Source organism: Saimiri boliviensis, chromosome 10 (assembly GCF_048565385.1).
Source record: "Saimiri boliviensis isolate mSaiBol1 chromosome 10, mSaiBol1.pri, whole genome shotgun sequence".
Lineage (NCBI taxonomy): Eukaryota > Metazoa > Chordata > Mammalia > Primates > Cebidae > Saimiri > Saimiri boliviensis.
Genome location: NC_133458.1, coordinates 39,138,388 through 39,156,544, shown reverse-complemented (window position 1 = coordinate 39,156,544; position 18,157 = coordinate 39,138,388). Strand labels below are relative to the sequence as shown.

Here is an 18,157-nt window from a genome sequence, read left to right as displayed (position 1 = left end):
ATTATAACTCTTCTCATACACTATAATCTACTAAAATATAATATTTTTAAGAATAAAATGTAGCACTGTGTCAGATAAACCCTTCACTGAGACTACACAGCCAATGAATTTAGCTATAAAGGACTCCTGTATTCCCATTATACATGGGAGACTCACCACTGGCTCATTTTATATTAGCCTCTCAGGACCCATAGGACAGAAACAATTTCCTTTCACTATTAGCCAGATTGGAAATGACCCAGTCATTCAGAAACAAACAGGATGTAAGTTGATTTTTTTAAAAATCAGCTAGATAATAAACTCTTTGATCCAACTAGAAATGCACTTTTCTTCTCCTAAAAGAGAAATGAGTTTTTTTAAAGGCAGAACAGAAGTAAAATTCAGGAAAGTATTTTTTATATATTCAAGGACAACAAAATGTTTTCTTAATTTTTTATAATGCAGCATAAAGTCCAGCAGAAATAATTTATATGAAATAACTAATTGACACATTACAGGCATAACTGAAATGTATCCCATCCAAGAAATACAAATGAGTTTCAGTGACATCAGCTGAAATTCATTGGCTCTTGTTTATGAGGTTTGTGGAAACTTTTGAAAATCTTCAGATATCTTAGTGGTTGTCTGCAGGACTTTGTAAAGGGTTTTCAAAGTCCAGAGTTAAACTGTCTGATTTTGCCTTACAGCTATGGAAAGCCTTCTATTTTTCTTAACTATTTTACTTAGTGCTTTAGTTTTCTACCATGTAACTTACTGAGAAAAATGTTTCCTTTTATGCAGCACCCATACCAGAACACTGGTATTTATGTTAATGTACAGATAAAATTTCAGGGAAAAGACACACATGAAATGATAATATCTATCATAAATATTTGGAAATACAGTGCATTCAAGTTAATCATCAACCAGGTGTTACATAAGAGATATTAGAAGTTCTCTGAAAAGGCCAAATAAAAGAAATATTTTAATTTACACTTTAATAATAATGGTGAAGAGAACATATTAGTTTTAATTGTTTTTTCAGTTCTTGAGATGGAGTCTCACTGTTACCCAGGCTGGAGTACAGTATTGTGATCTCAACTCACTGCAACCTCTGCCTTCTGGGTTCAAGCAATTCTCCTGCCTCAGCCTCCCAAATAGCTGGGATTATAGGTGTGCACCACCATGCCCGGTTAATTTTTTGTATTTTTAGTAGAGATGGGTTTCATCATGCTGACCTGGCTGGTCTTGAACTCCTGAGCTGGTGATCTGCCTGCCTCGGATTCTCAAAGTGTTGGAATTACAGGCGTGAGCCACCTCGTCTGGCCCATTAGTTTTAATTTTAATCATACCATGCAGCATCAACTTCTAACTTCCTCTCTTTTCTAATAAAAGGAATCAATAGTTTTGGCAGTGTACTGGAAGGACAAAATTTAAATTTCTATTCCTTCTGGCTGATCAAGGTAAGTTTTTATTGAACTTTGTACTCTTTGAAGTAGATACTCAAGTGAAAGGAATATGTGTGTGATGGTGGGGGAGGGGGAAGGGAGGAGGTTGGTTTAAATGAGACACATGTGAGCAGGAGACTTGAGGTCTGCAGCTGACACAACTATCACATCGCAGAGGTGAGTTTGACACTAACCAGGACTTTAAGATGACACATTGTAAGACTGGATATACCACGGAAACGTGCATTCCATTTTCTTCACGTTATTTCATTTCCCCCCACCAAAAATAAATAATAATTTCTAATTGCCAATAACTATTTTAGACAGAAGCTGGATAAAATAAGTTGGGATGTTACCATATGATCAGAGAGTCCTGGTTGCATCACTGGATTAACCTACCTAGCAGCTAAGCATGTTTTCTGGAAGGTAGTAGGAAGTCCAAAAACATATATATAGAGAGAGATTTTAAAGAAAGCACTAAAGTAACCATTATCAGAAACATAATTTTTCTGTTATACTTCCATTATAGTTTAGTGTTATTTTGAGCTACATTTTAAACATGAAGTTACATTGACTTAAAGAATCTTTCAGCCTCTTGCACTTCTAAGTACTTATTGCAATGCTGCCTGAAAATGTAGTACTTAAGAACAAACAACAACCTTGGAGATGATCTCTTCCTCTGACACCATGTTGAGGGGAAAATGACCATTTTAACGTCTCAGTACCTTCTTTTGTCTGCTCTCAGCAGCAGCCAGCTGTGCGGACATCCTTTCTTGCATTTTCCTGCAGTGGGCCATGACTGCTTCAAGAATGGAGAGGGGGTTGGTACAAACTGGCTTCTTCTCTTTGTCACCAGCACCTGCTTCATAGTCTCTCTGGAGTGCCAAGAACGGGTCATTTAGATTAAATCTCCCATACCGTTCCTGGATAAATACCTCCTTCCTGCGAGCCTGGAACAAAATTAGAGAAATGTATTGAAGTAAGAAATGAAAATATACAGAAAGATATTTATAAGACGGTTTTGTGATTACATTTCCAAATGGTATTCTCAACTGCTGTGAGTAATGGCTTATACATGATGTCGGTGGTGAGTGAGAGGCAACTGTGACCCCCAGTCGCTGACTAGCCTGGAATACCATTCCATCTGCTTTCAAATTTTCTTCTTTTAAGAATATCACATTTTACATTGCAAATGATGCAAATACAGTTTGCATGCTGTACGACCTTCAAGGATCAGAATTTAAGGTGCAGTCTTTATTTCCTCCAAGATAAGTTCTGGCTCTGTCATTCAGGTTGGAATGCAGTGGCACAATCACAGCTCAATGCAGCCTCAACCTTCTGGGCTCAACAATCCTCTTGTCTCAGCCAGCCTTATAGCGGGGACTATAGATGCATGCTACCACAGCCAGCTAATTTTTCTGATTTTTTAAAATTTATGATGGAATCTCACTTTGTTGCCCAGGCTGGCCTCAAACTCCTGAGCTCAAGTAATCCCCCCGCCTCAGCCTCCCAAAGTGCTGGGAGGCCACCACACCCTACCTAGTCTTTTCTAATTTAAAGTAAAATCAGAAATATTGACAATTAAAATAAGTTTAGCAAAAGTTTAAAAATAGTATCTCTATATTGATGAAACTTATATTTAAAATAATAAGTATCAGGTTAAATCATGCACACAAAAAAATCCCCTACAAGTTTTTTATAGCCAGAAGGAAGTCATATGGATAACTAGTAAGAAAATTCCTTGCAAAATTTTTAATGTAAAAATTTTAATTAAAAAAAGTAAAATTTTGTGTAAAAATAAATCACAATATTTATGGTTTGTAAAGTTTGATCAACCACAATAGTCTTCAGAAAATTTTAAAAATGCATCTATCTCCTTCGCACTGAAGGGCATTAAAATATAGTTCACAGAATCCCAGGAAAGAATGCAACCTAATTATACTCTAAATGTCAGTCCATCAGCAACAAAGTTAATTTCACACCCACATAATGAGGACCAAATGCAATTTTCTATAATTAGCCTACAAAGTCATTGCATAAAAATGGAAAATAGCAGTAGAAATGTATTAAAACCTAGCAACATTTTCCTAATTCAGGTCATTTTGGAATAGCCACTAGAAAGAAAAAGTATCTATGTCACTGCCAGTAGAAAAATTAAATTAGACCGAGTGCATTGGCTCACGTCTGTAATCCCAGCACTTTGGGAGGCCAAGGCGGGTGGATCACGAGGTCAAGACATCGAATCCATCCTGGCCAACATGGTGAAACCCCATCTCTACTAAAAATACAAAAATTAGCTGGGCGTGTTGGTGTGTGCCTATAGTCCCAGCTACTCGGGAGGCTGAGGCAGGACAATTGCTTGAACCCTGGAGGCAGAAGTTGCAGTGAGCCAAGATCATGCCACTGCACTCCAGCCTGGGTGACAGCAAGATGCAGTCTCAAAAAAAAAAAAAAAATTAAAATCAAGCTTATTTGTTCAAAACATTAAACATTTTTTCTAAAGAAATATTATTAATACAGTACATACAGTTCCTTACTTGAAAAACTACACTTTTCCATTTTAGGCCATTATCAGTAAGCCAACAACTAGAAAAACATGAGTCTTACGACAACTGGGAAAAAAGCTAACATTTCTTTCCCTATTATCAACTTAAATTAAGAAATAAAATTTATAAAAAGTCCAATTTCACCATTAAATTTAAGCTAGCTTTCAGAAGACCACTTCAAATTTAAAAGATAAGGTTTATGAGTTAAAAGCATTGGGTGTTTCTAGATTCTTTAAATTCAATTATGTAATCAATACACCAATAAGTATCACTTGAGAGATACAATTTCAAAAGCAATTTCATTTTGTCCTTCACTTTTTTCTTAATATTTATTTGATGCAGTTCTTTTCCCACCCCTGGATGAACATTTGGCTAGCTCTATGTTTTTTCTAATCGTTTTAATTTAATAAAAGACCTACAGTCACTGTGAGTCAAAACAGTCTCAACTTGGTTATAAAAATGTCCATCTTCATTCAGAGGTATGGCAACTTCCATTCCTCAGCTAGCATCCACTGCAGGCTAACATCCACCACCCGGCAAAGCGGTTTATATGACAATCTCTCTCTTTTTCCCAAGACCTTCTCCCCCTCTTTCTAAGCTGTCTTAGTTCCCTCTGGGTTGGAAGGGACTGGAGGTAGATGATAAAGGAGACATGAAGGGAGCAGGAATGCTGTACCTGATTGGTTCAGTTGGTCAGCTGGGTTTACCAACAGAGTGTGCTGAATATTTAAAGCCTACTCTTTTCCCATGAAGGGCTTGGTGATTTCTTACAGGAACACCCTCTCTTGCACTGCTGGGACTGCTTCATCTACAGTTTCTTCAATGTAGGCCATAGGACAAGCTACATAATCTGCAGGACCCACTGCAAGATGAAGACATGGGCTTTTTTGTTCAATTATTAAGCATTTCAAGATGGCAACAGTGCAGTATTTAACCAGGCAAGTGACCCTTCTAAGTGCATGGCCTTGGTGACTGCACAGGTTGCACACCCAAGAAGCACAGCCTTGCATACCCTCCTTATTAGCATTTGGAATCCACCTTTTGTCAGCTGAGGTCCCATGCTCTCTCCACTCTTCCCTACTGAACAGGGCCTGAATCGATCTCATTCCTACTGTTTCACGACCAAGGCTCAAACTGGTCTACAGGAAACATTCATGGATGTCTATTTAAACAAAAGTTGGGAGTCTCTGCAAGATGATCCCCACATCTATCTCTCCTTCACTTCCACAGAATGGCTGCTTGTTCAGCCCCACCTCCACTGAGCCCACCAAGATCTGCAGGAAAAACCTATCACATCATTCAAAAGTCTCTCTGAAGCCCTTTTCTCTTGAGATGAAGGGAGAAGCAACTGGATGAGGCAAGTCTGACAGCACAATTCTCTGCAGAGAAATGCTCTCTGATAGAAATCTTCCTTTAATCTCCAAAAACCACATTATTTTATGTTCTCAATGTGGATGAAAGGTTTAAAAGTCAACACTAGCTTTTAAATATTTCTTCTGAAAATTTGCATCTTGGTCCTCACTGTAATATCTGATATTTGTCACAATGTGTTCTCTGCTGAAACTGACATTTTAACAACTCACTGTAATTACCTGATGTCTACTCACCCATACAAGATTTTTTATGATGTACAATACTTAACACTGATCAAGCAATTTGTCAACACACAGGTTATTCTTAAGCCCGAGTAAACATCTTGAAAAATGGGTTAAAATTAATTTTTGTATAATGTAAGAGGTAAATATATGTATCACAAACCCATTTCCAGTTTTTCCCAACAGATTTTATGGTCAGAAAGTATTTCTTTTTTTTTAGTTCCTAATGTAAAATAGTTTTGTATATGTATATTTTTGTTGTGATTGTTTTTGTTTTAAAATTACGTTTTAACTGATAATCACCTTATGACATTGTTAAACACGAACTTTTTTCTGCTGAAAATGTCGTAAAGTGATACATGTACAGTGTCATAAACATAAAACTGCCTATTTATTTAGAGATAGGGTCTTGCTCTGCCACCCAGGCTGGAGTGCAGTGGCGTGATCATGGCTCACTGTAGCCTTGAACTCTCGGGCTTAACTGATCCTCCCACATCTCAGCTTCCCACATAGCTGATAAAATAGGCATGTGTCACCACACCTAGGTATTTTTTTAAATTTTGGTAGAGATGAAGTCTCACTACGTTGCTCAGGCTGGTCTTGAACTCCTGAGCTCGAGAAATCCTCCTGCCGCAGCCTCCCAAAGTGCTGTTATTATAGGAGTGAGCCTTCATGCCAGCCTAAAACGGCCAATTAATTTGCTTCACAAGTATGGACTAACATGTAGCCTTTACGAAGTATAAAATATGTACATTAGATTCCTTCAAGGGTAGAAACAGTGGCTTTGTGTTTGTTGCTAACTAGATACGCAATTGTGTTATCTTTAGTTATCAAAATGAGAGAAATGAAGCAGCCTCATGTTTCATTTTTAAGTCCTTAAAAGCATGGAAACCAGTTAAAAATGAATATCAAAGATCACATGTTCTTAACATTAAACTGACTCCTAAACTCATATTATTTTCAGTGATGCCAGCTAATAATCTTGTTCTATGACCACATATGCATCTATTTATGTGTATTATATATATTCAACATGTACTTTTGATATTCTTGTCTTATAGCAAGGGTTTCTAGAAATATATAATTCTAACAATTAAAATGTGCTTTTTGGTCTACAGCTTTCTATTAGGCTAATAAATTAGAATCCAGTTGCCCATTTTGATTCCATGGTGAAAAGTCACAGATTAAATAAGTCTATGATATGAAGACAAGATGCTATAATATGAATTCAGTGCACTCATGACATAGACAAATAATCCACTAACAGCTAATTAAAAATATATTTTCATATATTTAATGAATATATATCCATGTATTTTTAAAAATTGATTATTACCAGAGATACATAGAAAGTTACTTTTCTATATAAATATATCCTATCTCCAGAGGATGAGTTTTCCCAGATAGAGGAATAGAAAACATAGTAGACACAAGTATCTGCCTAGGAACTTTTGGCGACTTGGAAATCTCAAGATCCAACAACAGGCTCCCCACTACTAGGATGGTAGGCAGTGCTGACTCCCACAAATGCATGCAGGGGCCAGGTAGCCAACATCAGTGTGTATATTTTGCTTGCTATTAATCAGTGTGAAATGGCAGACTTTTGGTGAACTAAACATGATATGCTCTAACAAAAGACATTGAAGTTTTGTAAGAAATCATGACACTTTGCCAGTGAAACAAAATACAACTGGCAGGCCTGGTTTGGACAACCAGTTTCTCATCTGTGACTTGTGGGAAGAGTCCACTCTGAGACTCACTAGTCTATATCTTCTCTTTATCTTCTCCTAAGCATTTTGCTTTGAGTTCCTTTTAAGTGGGGGTACTGTTATTTTGCTGACACATCCAATCCCCTACAAGGCAAAACACAAGTACATAATGCACACTGGTTGACTGAATAAAGGTAGCATCTAACAGACTTAGGAAAACAGCAGATGTATCCTTGAAGAAAGAATTCAGACCACATTTCCCTGTTGGAGGGATGTCTCTTTTCCAAGGGAGCAATCTTCCCAGGAATCTGGAGAGAACGCTGGGCCAATGTCAGACTCCTTTATGCAGGACTCATTCTAGAGAAAATGATAGCTAAGGATCAGTTCACCCACTGCCCAAGACAGAGAGCAGGGATCCCAGGAAGGATTCATCAACTTTCCAACTTAAAGGCAAGTCACAGCAGTTCCAGGAGAACAACAGGGTATATTGGTTGGTTTTGCATGGTTCCCCATTGTTTGTAATGATCACTTTGCACCCCCTGAATTGTGCTGCATGGGGGCACTCTACAACACACAGTTGTCGGGGTAGTCTTTCTCAAATGGAAACCTTCTCAGTCATTTCTCTGCTCAAAGCCTTTCAGCATCCTTTTGCCCCAGGCCTTTGTGTTGCTTGGGATGCTTCCCCTCCTTTACCCGTGTATCTCCCCATGAACTGCCAACCCTCACTGCCACTTCTTCTTTTCATGCTCATTGCAAAATCTTCAGAGTTTAGCCTAATTTGGATTCAAGGAAACATCTGTAATGAAACATATGTCCAAGCCACTTAAAGTCTCTTCAGTGTACCTACTTTTCAACATACAATGTGTATTCCTTCTAACATTCTTATAAAAAGTTTACTGTTCTTAAAATCTTACTTTCAATGGGGTTCTTGTTTATAATGTATTACATTATGTTTAATAAGGGCAGATAAACAATATAAATGGTTTTAATATGTAAGGAGACCATGCAACAAGAAATGACTTGGAATGTTTATTACCCTGGGTTTGAGGAGGCCTGACCCTAAAAAAGGAAGACCTGAATGTGTAGAGAATGTCTTGGTTTATGCATCAGAATTACTTGAGAATGAAATACACTTCAGAGAGATGAGTCATTATGAAGACATGAACTACTTATAATAAAAACAGACTCTTAAAGGAACTCTTAAACCTAGCCACCCTGGTGTATAAAAGTATAATTTCATCAGAATGTGACGTTTTTTGTTAGGAATGTCACAAGCAGGAGGTTAAAAGACGACCATTATTACCAGAGGATTTAACATACATGAAGTTTCTACTTGGCTTTCCTTGTTTGATATAATCAATTGAGCTAGTTTGGACATGATTAGTAAAAATAAAAGAAAGCATGCTTAAAATATCCAACCTTTCCTATAGTATGTAATCCTCTGAGAAACAGAAACTAGAATTGGCACTGTGAGTTGTAATTAAAACATTATAAAACATACTACCAATTTGTAAACATACTGACAAACTTATAACTAAAATAACTTCATTTTATGAAAAGCCAGAATGGTTCTGTTACAATTTTAAAGATAATACTAACAAAAGATGACTTTTATTGACATTACATATTGCTAGGTGCTTTATATTTATTTTGTCCTAAAAATAAGCCCAGGAGATAGCCATTATTTTAATTCACATTTTATAGATAAGCAGACTGAGGCTTAGAAAAATTAACTTACTTAAGGTCACTTCAACAGTTGATACTGAACCCAGGCAAGCACTATGCTAAAGCCCACATTTTTAAGCACTAAAAGATAATTATGACTGTATTATTTTGGAACACTAGAAAAGGCTTCAAAAATAACTATTGTTTACAACCCTTTTTAAACCAGTATAAAGAAATTAGCTTTAAAAGAAAGACAAAAATATGAAAATGTTCTCAGTTTTCTATATGCTGTATTTGTACTTCTATTATTACTGACCATATGCTAACATGATTTAATCAGACTTAAACAGGTTTTCAAGATTCTGCACAGAATATATCATTTAATATAAAATCCAACAATAAAAATGGTTTTCAGATTTTTTCACAAACCACTGATTACCTAAGAATAAAAAAAAATAACCAAAAAACTAGCATTAATACAGATCTAACTGCAAGAAGACCGCTAAGGAATTCTGTACTCTGTTCTAACCCGCTCAACACAGCTGTCACTATCTTAGGTGCCAATGATACAAAAAGTCACAGGGGGTGGTTGAAATGGTGAGTCCAATCTGGCAAGATGGAGTTTTTCAGGAAGAAATGAATGAGTTCTTGAGTATGAACACAGAAGCAAGCATAAAAAACACATAGGGGTGTCAATCAACAAGATACTGAACCAGCAAACCGTGAAATGGACAGTGACCCTGCTCCAAACCAGCAACTCCACCCCAGACTTCATTATTTAGTAGGGAACAGGTGTCAGAACCGGACTTCTGGACTCATTATTGACTGAAGTAGTCAAAGAACAATTAATAGCAAATCTGAAGACAAGACTGAAGACAAAAAGCAGAAAGGACACTTCAAAGTAGAAAAGACTTCCAGGTGCATGATGGCGCTCTTTCAATACCTGAAAGCATTTTATGTTTAAAGAGATATTCGATGATTTATTTACATGATTCCCAAGGAATAAAATTACGGCCAATATAATAAAGAATTTTTAAGGGTCAAAGCTTTTCCACAGATAAAACGAGCTGAATTTGATTGGAACAAAATCTCTACCTTCAGCTGTGTTTCAAATGCAGGCTGAAAAAACACATGCTAGAAATGTAATTCCAGAGTCTCAAAAGTCAGGAAGGTCTTTGGCTTCTCAACTGTTACATCCCTCTCAAACCCCGAAATTCTATGACTCAAAATCAAAAAGGATAGAAAATACATAGCAGTTTTTCCAAACAGCCAACACAGAAGTTTATCTATCCAGGTATAAATCTTTGTCTTAGTGTTAAGGCGTTCAAGTACCCCAACACTAAATAACACTAAAATTAAAAGCTCTTCTAAGAAGAAAGGGGGGAAATTCTGCTTGTAAATAAAAGAGAATGGAAAGCCAGAGATAAGCCTCAGTCCCCAAAACTCATTCTCGCTCAAAGAGGGGTAGAACAGCAGAGGAGTGAATTTACACATTCACATACTCTCTCTTTTCTCCTTCTCTCTCTCTCTCTCACACACCACACACACACACACACACACACACACACACACACACACAAACGCACACACACATATTTTTAAAGCCTTAGAAATTCACTGGCCAGAAATGAAGAATAACTTCTGGAATTATGACTTAAATGCCAAAAGAACTGAAGAGTTCATTTCAGTGTCTGCATCTCAGACACATCTATGTGTGAAGATACACTGGAGCCACAGAAATGAAGGAGAATGTCATGGCATCACATGATTTTCTGTGCAATGCTGAGAATGTCAGAGAAGAGATAAGCTTTTCCTCCTTCCTCTAGCCTCCCACCTTCATCCCCCCAACCTTTCTGCCTCCTACATGTCCTACCTGCTCAAAGACATCATAATCTGGAGGTGCAGAAATTGTCATGCCAGGAATATACATAATGCATATTGTGAATCATACTAAGACTTTGATTTATTTAATTCCCAAAGCTAAAATCTGGAAGGCATACTTCAATAAACCACCAATTTTTTCTCAAAGTGTAGACAATTCTAACAGAATTCATGAAAGGCTTGGTTTCACAGAAGTCAGAGCCAGAGGTAAACTCTCTCCTTTCTGAAATCTCCCACCACTTTCTTTTGACCTTGTATGCCACTTACTACCTTGTACACATTCATTAGTACTCCTCTCAGTCAGATGTGGGAGCCCATGCTCATCTGCAGAAAATAACATCATTTTTATTCCCTAACTAGGTCAAGAACAGTATACAGTGCTGCACTGTTCCACTCTCTTGCCCAGGGTAGACATTATTAAATTATCAGTGCACTTAAAGCTGAATCCAGAACAACCTCCAACTTTGCCCTATTAAGACTCCAGACAGCCACCACTTATTAGTAATAACTGGGGCACAGATGAACAACCTACCATTTCTGCCCTGGGCACTGAAATATTAATAGCTAGATCTTTACTTCTAGAGAATACGTTTTTAATTTTGATGAAATCCAATTTAACCACTTTTTCGAGTTTCATGTTTTTCATCTTCTATTTAATAGCTAAGAAACCTTTGCCTCACTTGAAGTCTAAAGATTTTCTTCTGGAAGTTTTATTTATATAGCTTTTAAGTTCATGATCCACTTTGAGGCAACATTTGTGTATGGTGTTGGAAAAAAAGGGTTGATGTTCACCTTTTCCACATATAGATTCAATTTCTCAATCATTTGCTAAAAAGACTAGTCTTTCCCCATTGAATATCTCTGATGCCTTTGTTGAAAATCAACTGATCACATATGTGACTCTGTTTCTGGATTCTATATTCTAGTCCATGAGGCATATGTATGTATCTTTGCTTTATAATAAGTACTGACATCAGGCAGGTTAAGTCTTTCAAAATCTTCTTTTTAAAAATTGCTTTTGTTATTCCAGGATCTTTGTTTTTCCACATAAATTTTAGAATCCATTTGTAATTTTTTAAAAAAATAAGTCTCCTGAAATTTTAATTGAGTTTGGTAACTCACTCATTTTATACTCTCTCAGCAATTTTATTTTTGTTTTCAGCATAAAAGCTTTGTTTTTAAGCTTATGTGCTTTTTATGCTTATGTTTATATTTTGTTAGGTTTATTCTTAAGTATTGTATGTTTTTTCGATGCTACTGCAAAAAATTACTTAAATTTCATTTTCTAATTATTTTTCTAATAGTATGTAGGAACATAACTGACTTTTCAATGCAAAGTTTTTATTCCACACATTTTATATATTCCTTTTTTGGTTTCAATTGTTTTTGAAGATTACCTAGAATTTTTACACAAGCAGTAATATCTGCAGAAGTGACAATTTTACTTCTTTATGCTTTTTATTTCTTTTATTCCCATCTTGCAATGGGTAGGATTTCCAGCTTGACACTGAACAAACGTGCTGTGAAAGTGCTAAGTGCTTCCCTTATTCCTGTCTAAATTGCATTCCTCAATTATTATGTTAGTAGCCTGGTTTTTTTTTTTTTTTTCAGGTTTTTTGTTTTGTTTTTTGTGGGTTTTTTTTTTTTTTTTTTTTTGTAGCTGCACCCTTTTTCACTTTGCAATTCTCTACTATTCCTGCTTTGCTGCTGAAATTTTTCAAATATTTTTCTCCATCTGTTAATGAGAATATGTGGTTTTTATCCTTTATATTGTCAATACAGTGGATTTTATTGTTTGATGTTTAAATATTAAACTCTGATTATGTTGTTTGGAATTCAATTTGCTAATATTCTGTTTAGGATTTTTTACATCTATAGTTATGAGTAGTATTACTCTGTAATTTTCTTTTTCTTTTTTTTTTTAAATACCTTGGCAGTTTTGGGATTATGATACTTCTGACCTCATAAAATGAGTTCACTCATTTACCAGGGAAATAATCTAGGCCTGAAATTTTCTTTTGGGAAAAGTTTTTGATCGTTAACTCAATTTTTAAAGCAGACACAAGGCTATTTGAATTTTTTATTCCTTCTTGTATTAGTTTTATAAGTTGTATTTTTTCAAGAAATTTGCCTATTTTATCTAGGTTGTCAAAAGTGTTCATAGATTTATTGAATATCTTTTTAGTGTCTGTTGGATCTATAATGATAATCCCTTTTTCCATCCTTAATATTAGTGATTTGCATTCTTTTTTTCTTGATCATTCTAGCTAGAAGTATGTCAATTTTGTTGATCTTTTCAATGAATCAACTCTTGGCTTTATTATTTTTACTCTTGTATATCTATTTTGCATTTCATTGACTGCTACTTTTAACAAAATTTTTTTTCCCTTCTACTTACTTTGTGTTTACTTTCCTGCCCTTTTTGTCATTTCATAAAGTAGAACCATAGGTCATTGATTTATATCTTTCCTTTTTCAATATAAACCTTTAGAGCTCTAAATTTTCCTCTAAGCACTGTTTTAGCTGCATCTCAAATGTTTTGACATGTTGCATATTTGCTGCCATTCAGTTCTAATTACTGTCTAAATCCATTTGTCTTGGACATATGAGTTTTGTTTTGTTTTCGTTTTTAATCCACGGATACTTGGAATTTTCCTAAATAACTAACTGTGATTGATTTCTCATTTAAGTCTATTGAGGTCACTGAATACACTCTATTATTTAAATTAAGACTTGTTTCACGGCCCAGCATTCTGCCTACCTCAGTAAATGTATCACATGCACTTAACCAGAATGCACTTTCTGCAGTTGTTGGATCTAATACTCTACAAATGTCAATTAATCAAGGTGGTTGAGGGTGGTTTTTACTGAGCTGTTTTCTAGCTGTTCTATTATTAATTACTGAGAGAGGTATAAAAGGTATGATTATGACATTCTCTATTTCTCTTTTTAATTATGTCAATGTTTTCTTCATGTATACTGAGGCTCTGTTATTAGCCACATAAACACTTCATCTTTGTGATGAATTGTCCCTTTTATCATTATGAACTGTAATATCTCTGTAACACTGGGCCTCTTATTGAATCTTCTATTGTTTCCTTTGTCTATTCATAATTCACCAATATAAATATTTTAATTTATATTAGTAAATGCTACCATTTACTAATATATATTTAAATATATTATATATTGTATATTATTACATATTACTATATAATAGATGGGAAAATATAAGTACTACCTGCTACAGGACAAAACTCTGTGTTCATTTCTTAAAATCTGCTATGCAACTAGCTTATTCTTCTAGATGCAATTTATTTGATCTGCTTCTAAAAATAAGTAATTATAATTTTGATTGGAATTTTGTGTAAATTAGAGATACCTTTAAAATAAGACTTCTTCATAAAATTGTCTTGTTGTTAAAAAACATATTGTTCCTTAATATACTAAAATTTGCTTTTATAGCTTAGAAAGGTTTATATTTTCAAATTAATCTGCATAAATTTGAAAATAAAAAATATTTTCAGATATCTTTGGGAATATCCTCATTTGCCTAATTTTCTTTGTACTTATTTTATCTTGAATAAAATTGCTAAAGCAGTAGTTCTCAATCCTGACCACTCATCAGAATCACCTGCATAACTCTGCAAACATTCAGAGTCGGGTCAACACTCAATGGCAAGTCCACTTAATTCTCCTAAGTCTTTGGATGTCCCAGCCAAGGATAAGACCTAGTTACTGATATCTTGCTCTTCTTGGACAATTTTTCTTTTTTTGGAGACAGGGTCTTGCTCTGTCATCCAGGCTGGAGTGCAATCATGGCTCACTGCAGTCTTAACCTCCTGGGTTCAAGCAATCCTCCGCCCTCAGTCTTCCCAGTAGCTGGGACTATGAGCACATGCATCACTCCTGGCTAAGTTTTGTATTTTTTGTAGAGAAGGGGTTTCACCATGTTGCCCAGGCTCACCTAACTTCTTTATGCTTATTTCCAACTAGGAATCTGTCTGGTCTTTTTTTTTTTTTTTTTTCCCAAGCAGCTATTAGATGAGAATATTTTCTATCCTTTCCAATTTGAAGATGATTTCTATTTTCTTCTTATGTAAACACTGCCTTGTCTGGTAAAAACATGCTTCGGTAGTATTCCTCACAACAGCATATATTAATTTCAACATCTCTTGAATTCAAGAGTATGCAAGAGCAACCCTGAGGTAAGGTAGATTTTTCTCCTTTTCAGTAAACCTTCTGTTTTTGTGCCTTGTTAAGCCAATTCTTTTTCTTACCTTAAAATACATAATATTTAAGATTTTTCTGGTGTCAGCTGCTATCTTCCTGGCATATAGTGTTTTTAATCTAAAAATTCTGTGAAATCTTGGTAGCAGCATTTATTCTACTTGTTCCAGGCTCTTTGAGGAACATCAGTTTTTCTCCTGGTGGATCTCCATTCTGCATCTTGCACATTACATGAATCTTCATTGCTACTTTATCACTTGAATCCTTTCCACTAGGTTCGGGGTTCTGGGAGATCTTCTTAAGTTTGTTACTGATTCAATTTTTTACAGTGTTGATTTTTTTTCTACTACTTCCAATACATGCTTTAATTCTGCTAATGCACTTTAAGTTCTCATAACAATCATATTACCTAGGTATTAAGATGCTCATTTTAAAGACAGCAAAACTGTAGCACCAAGAAAGGGTAAGCACTTGCCCACAACTGCACGGCTAGAAGTTTTGGAGCCTGGACTTACTCCTAGCAATCTGCCTCCAAGATCTATACCCCATTCAATGCTTTCTCTTCCCTAGCTTCACAGCTAGTCCACCCTTCACAGTCTGGCTTCCTTCACTTCAAAGCCTAGGTTTCCTCAAATTGTAAGACACAGAACAGATGGTATCTAAAAATGACACTCTAAAATTTGTTTCTTATAATAATTTTCTCAAATGTAAGTTGTTCCTTTGCATTTTAAATGTTACGTTATCTTCCTTGTTCTATCCTGCAAAATCTTTCATGGGCCTTATGTTTTCTTTTTTCTTGTTTACTCCATCCTTAGACCAGTAGGAGTTAACCCAGATCTGGTGTTTATCCATAAGCAGGTCATGCGGGTAGAATCTTCCTGAATATCTTTACTGTCCAGCTGGTTGCCATTAAAATGCTTCTTTAATACCAGGAGTCAATGAATAAACTGGTAGAAATTTAAATTTTATTGCACCTTTCATCTGAGCAAGACAGAGTAAAAGCCAATGGCAGGCCCGACAAGACAAACGGACTCCTAATTAGGTTTTTTTCCTCTCATTTGTGTTAAGGATATGCAGTCTCTTTGGCCGTGTCTGCCTACAGGCTCAAGAAAAAGTCTGTGTTATCCTCAGTCCTTGCAGGGTATAAGGGAATGACCAGCTCTCCGGTTGTTACTTCTGTCTGAGCCATGCATGCTTGCAATGCTGCTTTCTGGTACTTCTCCACAGTCACAGAAGGGATTTCAATCAGCAACTCCTACCTATCCCACATTCTGCTTTGGCCTCTCCAAATACAAGAGGGTAGGCGTTGACTAGCTCTTTTCCAGAGCATCACAGGGTCTCAGGAAGAGTCGGTTTTCATTTATCCCTCAGCCTAGTCATACAGACATTAAATCTATCAGGCATTCCTTTATTTTTCAGGCTATAGGTAGTGCAAGAGTACAAGGGTGAGCTCAGAGGTCAGACAAACTGGATTTGGATATAGAATCTGTTGCTTCCAAGTTATGTAAACTTGGGTTGGATACTTTACTCCCCTTGAGCTTTCACCAGTTACATGAAGGCAGTAGAGTACCTAACCCAGAATTTCGTTGTTGCTTTGAAGAAGAAGAAGAAATAATGCAGACAAGGCACTTAGCTGGGTGCCTAAACAAATGGAAGCATGTGACAAATCACAGTTATCTTTACAATAATGATTATGCTCTTTCTAGTTTGTAGCATTGGTGGAAGTTTTCCCCTATTTTTATATCCTTAGGATGCCTCATCAGAGAAAAGGGAAGTGGGGAGCCAGATGCCAGTGCCAACGTTTCCACGTTATTTAGAACTCCCAACTGCGGTTTATCAGGTATCTAGCATGCTGGGTGACTGTTTCCATGTGTGTGTCCACACAGTCATAACTGTTCTTTCTCTTCAATTGCATCACATTCTAGAAGAAAAAACCTTGGCGCTCCTAACCACTTATTATTCTAGAGCCCCTCATCATCTGGGGAGAGCCAAGAATGATGGGTGCACTCATGAAACACAGCCAATTATGTCAAATGTATCCACGTGCCCAAGGATGAAAATGAACTCACCATCAACCAACACTTACGTAAACATGCATGAACATAACACTCCATGTAGTGAGAAAATATAAATAAATCCTTTCAAGTGATAGTTTTTAAAGGATTACAGAGCAAAAAAAGGCTCAGAACAAAATGTACCAGAATCCTGTTTCAAGGCCATTCTTCAATACATGAATTCAGGTCTAATGTAAGTCAAATGATGTGTTCTAAAGCATAACATTTAGAAAAAAAAAGTTATTATATCATTAACTTTATAAGTCTTGTCCTTATTAATAAATGTTTTCAGCTTTCAGGGTAAATTTAGATGTGAATGTATAAATATTGTCTGTAGCCCTAAAATAACAAATATACAAAAGCCATTCATTTACTGAAGTTCTAAATCATATCCTTTATGTTTTCTCAAGCTTCTAAATCTTGAGTGATATGATTTTCTAAGCAATCCCATCATAAAACTTATCAACGTTTGTGATATTAGTCCCATCATAAAATGAACCAAAGTTTGTGACATTATAATAAACTGGACAATTATAGTAATAGCTCCTATAAAGACTTGACTTAGAAGATCTATAAGAAAATATTCTTTCAATAATTTAAAAGAAAGTTAAAATTTCAATTGAGCATTATTATTATTATTAATTTTTGAGGTAGAGTCTTACTCTACTGCCCAGGCTGGAGTCCAGTGGCACAATTTTGGCTCACTGCAACCTCTGTCTCCCAGGTTCAAGTGATTCTCCTGCCTCAGCCTCCCAAGTAATGGATTGCAGAAGCATGCCACTGTACCCAGCTAATTTTTGTAATTTTAGTACAGACAGGGTTTCACCATGTTGGGCAGGTCTCGAACTCCTGGCCTCAATTGATCCACCTGCCTCAGCCTCCCAAAGTGCTGGGATTATAGGCATAAGCCACCGCAACTGACCAATTGACCATTACTTTTAAAGTTAAGTGTTTACAAAATAAGGCTTCTGAAGAGGGTTTGATACTGTCCAAAGAAGCAGTCATCACTTTCTGGGGGATGAACAGCACTCTAGCAAGCACACTGGGAGT

General features: G+C 36.0%; 1 protein-coding gene across 6 annotated transcripts in view; it reads right to left on the bottom strand.

The window, feature by feature from the left end:
* The window catches only part of CTTNBP2 (cortactin binding protein 2), a 482,785-nt gene that overhangs the window by 95,901 nt on the left and 368,727 nt on the right, over window positions 1-18,157 (bottom strand). For all 6 annotated transcript variants that reach the window (XM_074379164.1, XM_074379165.1, XM_003921051.4 and 3 more), the window contains one exon: window positions 2,153-2,377. In XM_074379164.1, coding sequence (XP_074235265.1) covers window positions 2,153-2,377 — 225 coding nt within the window. The remainder of the gene's footprint in view (window positions 1-2,152; window positions 2,378-18,157) is intronic.